The 5,129-nt window shown below is 37.4% G+C and overlaps 1 protein-coding gene across 1 annotated transcript; it reads right to left on the bottom strand.

Annotated features, from left to right (window-relative positions):
* Positions 1–320: 320 nt before the first annotated feature.
* LOC149925341 (uncharacterized) lies at positions 321–2,741 on the bottom strand. The gene is made up of 4 exons (XM_090160150.1): positions 2,580–2,741; positions 2,432–2,519; positions 1,962–2,371; positions 321–1,899 (listed from the first exon to the last, which is right to left on the bottom strand). The coding sequence occupies exons 3-4, from the start codon at positions 2,350–2,352 to the stop codon at positions 1,205–1,207; spliced, it is 1,086 nt and encodes a 361-aa protein (XP_090016276.1). The 5' UTR covers positions 2,353–2,371; positions 2,432–2,519; positions 2,580–2,741; the 3' UTR covers positions 321–1,204.
* Between the last annotated feature and the right edge of the window lie 2,388 nt (positions 2,742–5,129).

Here is a 5,129-nt window from a genome sequence, read left to right as displayed (position 1 = left end):
AATTTTGTCGAAAGAAACAGTGCGACAGTGACGTTTAATTCTATGCAGCTACAGGAAACTGGGAGTACCACGTGCGGGGGGTTCTGCGTTTATTTTTCTCTTAATCGGTGTAGAGGAATAAGACTATTTGATATTGTGTCTAGATTTTCTAAAAATAAATCTGTTAATGATAAAATGGTTAAGGAATTCATGTATTCAAAATATTCAATAAATTTTCAATGATAATAAGTTTTTTTTATTTATCAACACTTTACAAAAACCAAAAACAATTTAGAAAATGGATTTTTACACGTTACACTCGAAACATATATTTCACTTAGGTCTTACGTTTTAGCAAATCTATCCAATGGTGACCATACGATAGAGTTCTCATTCCGTCTCCCAAAATGTATCGTTTATTGTCGCAAGGACTTAACGAGAGTTTGTTTTGAGTGACTGTAAACAGTTGGTGTTTATCACTTACAATCCGTTTCATGGAATGCGTAAAAACACAGGTTTGGAATAAACAGTTTCGATAATGCGCGTGGCGTATTTCTTTTTTCACGACTTGTCTGCACACTCCTTTCGCTACTTTCTTTTCTCCATTTTGGAACAATATACTGTATAATTTCGGACGCAATCCCACGAAAGACTGTATAGGAACTCCTGAAAGTTCGTCTTTCATTTTTCCCATGACTTTTTTATTTACTTCGGAGTGAAGGAAATGCGACTGAGGATAATCCGAAAAGTCGAATAAGTGGGAATCCCTGTTCAAGTCCGCGTAGACGTCTTGGGTCTTGATGTCATATGTGAGGGAGTCCGTGTCGGTAAAAAGTAATCGAGCTTGATCCCGGTAGGTCTTCTTAATATAATCATAATGAAATTGATACATGATCCGTTTGGATAGATCTAATACCGTGAACCCCGTATAGATCGTTCCAGGTTAGAGACTTTTTCTTGAGCTGAATACCGACAAGTTCTTGGTGAAAGATTGTAAATTTTTCAAACGCCGGGCTGCTTGCCTTTTTGATTGCCTTCTCGGGTGTTTGTACAAGATGGAAATCAATGCGGTTTCGCAGATTCTCTTTCCAAAGGTTGAATTATTAAGTAATTTAAAGATATTTTTTTCAAAGTTATTTTGGGCTTGTTTTCTTTTCTCGGTGTTGAATTCGATGAAAGGTAGTAGATTGGTTGAAAGAGAGTATTTTATGAACTTTGGTTAGTTTCATACCCTTGGAAACGTAATATTTAAGGTTTCTGTAGTGCAATACGTATCGTTCCTTATCGAGGAGGTTAGGCACAAGTTTGGGGAGCGTGTCTTTGGGAGATTAAGTTGTTTTAGCATTAGTTTATAATAGGAAGAAAATAAGTCAGTGGTTACGACGCGAGATTCGGGGGCCAGCGGATTATAATTATGATCCTGGTGTAGTTCTTCCGAACAGTGTAGATCTACTTCCAAAATGAACCCGTAAGGAGAATCGTCGGGTAGAGTTAGAACGTGTTTTTCAGTGTATTCCAGAAGATCTGATACTGGAACCCACGCGAATTGGCCGGTCGGGAGGTAATCAATCATGGCAAAACCGTATAAATTGTTACAATCATAGTACATGATGTAATTAGACGGTTTGTCTTGATTATAGGTTTCCGGGAGGTACGGGTTATTTGCCTCAGCGTTTCGATGGCTTACGATTGACACACCGCCTCTGATTCCGCGCTCGATGAATAAATGCATATCAGGGTCAAGCAAAAGTTCTAATCTAACTTTTGTCATTCGAAGGGCGCTTTCCCAAGCGAAACCGGGTATGGTGTAGGCGTGGCAACAATCTAGGTTGTAGTATTCTACGCACATTGCGCCAAAACTCTCAAAAACGTCCGCCAGTTGTAAGGTATCAGCCTGTACATAAAGATCGTGAAGTTCTCCTACGAAGTTAGAAAATAAACAATTAATTTCTTTCACCGTATACTTAAGCAGTATATCGTACCTAAATTTCGAATATTGAAAACGTTCCAAGGTTGACGATCGGTTTCGTAATCCTCGTCTGAGATGTCTTCTCCTATAAGTGAATTATGGAAGGCCTCTTTTGAGGGGAGAACCGTTTCTTCAAATCTTTTTACGTCGTCCATGTAGTCATACGGATACGTCAATTTTTTCAGTAAAAATGGGACTTGGTACGGGGGATAAAAAGAGTTTAGGATTGGAAATTTGACCGGACCACCACTAGCCAAATTAGAGATTAAGGTTGAGAGACTCTCCGGAAGAAATCGGTAGGAATCCAGAAACCGGAGTCCCCCGAATGAAAAGGAAATGTAGTTTTCCGTATTTGAGGGGATGCAGGTGATGTATTCGTCTTTAAACAGACCAATGCGCTGCATAATCAGGTGAGCGTCATACCTGCAATAAATATTACAAAGTTAACACTATTCTAAAATTTTAAAAGAATTAAGGAATTACCTGCTTTAATTGTGCAGAAAGACTGGCGTGAATTTCCCGACACGTAATTTCAAGTTACAGGAATTATGAGCCACCCCTCGAAAACGACCTAAATTAAAAAAGATGATTTATTTTAAAATATTTTTAATTATTTACAAACTTTTTATACCGGAAAAATGAGTTTGAGTTTGAGTTTATTTTTTTACAGTATTTTGGGTACAGGTGGAAAATTAAGGGCTAAGTCATCATGCGACTTGTAAGCCCTTTGTAAGGAGAAATAATTTTTTTTTTAATACAAAAAGGCAAATACATAAATCTAAAAGCAGTTCAACAATACTGTCCGAAAAAAGACAAAATAAAACAAAACAAAAGAAAGATAAAAAAAAGAAAAAATAACTATATATATATATACAAGATTAGCTAAAAAGCAACATAACAACAACTATAGCAAAATAAAATCCATAAACAAAAAAATTCAAAATTGATTAACATTATATTTTACCGCTTCCCATTTAAACTTATACATTTCATTTGGCTAAATAATTTATTTTATTAATTTAATTAGAAGGCATCTCCGTAGTGAAAAGCATTTGTTTAACTAATTTTTTAAATTTGCACAGCGACGAGGCCGATTGAATTTTAGTGAAATGGCAGTGATCTCTAACTCCCGGGTCTTCCGGTGTGATAACTCCTTCGCAAACATAACAAGTAGTCGCAGTTCGGCACGCTTCCTCTTGGGCGGGAGTTATATCCATAGGAACTATTTCCTTTAGTAAATCCGTGATTTTCTGTCGTTCCATTAATAGACTTTCCAGAAATACGTCGATGGAATCCATCCCGCGATATGTAACTGGTGCATTCGGCTTTCCTGTTAAAAAAAAAGAAAAACTTTAGTAATTGTTGAAATTTGTTTTTCAAATATTTCTCACCGTCCGGTCCTACAACCACGTAAGAAAAACCGCACGCAACATGTTCGCTAAGTTTCGTTGTGGATGACAATTTTGAATCCGGGAGACATGTATGGATTTTATCTATCTTTGATTCAAAATCGGCGTAAATCACGTATGGAACCTAAAAGTAATAAATTTGAGAACAGGAGCTAATAACATTTGATTGAATTCCTTACCTTTTGCTGCCATTCTATGCATCTTAGTCAACTGCGGACCATGTACGTTACAATTTTCTACGTGTTTCCTATGGTTTGTTTCGGAGTGCGTACCCGAAAAACGATGTAGACAATATCTGAATACATGCACCTTTCCATTGTGCTTCGTGAAATGACTAACTAAGCGGCTTAAGTCCGTTATTAAGCAGAAATGATCGAAATCTCCAGATTTTAGAAAAAGTAAGTCAATCTGACGATTCTCCGGGGCCTTATGGTCACTGATATATAAAGGGAACACCTCCTCGTCATACCCGAAAATATTTATTGAAATGTCATTTTTCACTTCAATTTTCTTTAGTTTGTTAATATTTAATTGAAAAGGGAAATCGATGTCGCACAAGTCTAATTCATTCTCGTATTCCTCGTATTGTCCCTTTCTTTCCGGGTGAGCACTTGCCGGGTATATTTTGCGAGCAGACACCATAAGAAGCATTTGTCATCTTCGGATTTGATATTTAAGACTCCTCTCTTACTTAATTTCGGAGGTATTTCAATGTAACATCCTGCGACAAGTGGCTGATATGAAATAATATCTAATTGGAAAAACAAGATGTGATCAATCGTCCAACCACTTCCCGCGTCTTGAAATTCTTCCATGGCCCTCGAAATCTCCTTCAATCCCGCGTCGATTTGACCCGGGATAACGTCAGATGTTAGTATAGCTTGGGTTTTACTTCGGAAGTATGGTAAGGCTTCAACCGTCTGACCATCCGGTAATTCATGTTCATATCTCACGCGAATAAACATGTTCCATTTAATCCCCCGCTTCTTACTCAAATGGTTTTCCAAATATTTAATTAAAGCAGGTTTGATTGAATTAATTAAAATCTCGGGGTCCGTGTGCGTAATACGTGGCATATAACGTGAACTGACCACGGCGTCTTCAAGAGCTCCGAGTTCTTCGACGTCCCCTTCAAAGTCAGGTTTCCCGTCATCCATCGGTTCTTCTTCTTGAGGCGACGGCGAATTTTCTTCTTGCTGGGATGTGCCCGGTTGGGTGAGCTCACTTCGGAACTTGAAGATTCATTCGTGTGAATCCGAGAATGCCGAATTAACCCCGATCTACGCGCGAAACTATTTTTACACTCCGGGCAAACATGTTTTCTTTTTGAATGTTGTTCCCTGATATGTCGATTTAAATTATTTCTCCTCGTGAACTTATTCGAGCAAATGGGACATTGGAACATTTTTTCGCCTCTTTATTGAATACGGAGAGAACTCTCATACTAACTGCTCTACTCAAATGAAGAGAGGAGCGAATCAGGGTTAGACTATATATCGGTTTTCTCTAGGGTGTACTTTGATACCCAAAACATTTATGGAATATCTGGGTGTTTAGGCAGAAGAAAATATGATCCAAAAGTATGTGAATAGATCCCCGTACCATCAAATTAATCTCTCCTTTCTAGTATTATTCCCTCCATTTCATTTCGAAAATGGAATTCAATCTATATAAATGTAAGAAATTTCATTTCAATTTTCTTGAGTATTAACTTTATATTTCCAGAATTATTTGAGTGAAGAGTAAGCTTACGGTAATTTAGTATGTTTATT

This window comes from Leiobunum rupestre, chromosome 10 (genome assembly GCF_980474605.1).
Source record: "Leiobunum rupestre chromosome 10, qqLeiRupe1.1.hap1, whole genome shotgun sequence".
Lineage (NCBI taxonomy): Eukaryota > Metazoa > Arthropoda > Arachnida > Opiliones > Sclerosomatidae > Leiobunum > Leiobunum rupestre.
This window is presented reverse-complemented; position numbering and strand designations above follow the sequence as displayed.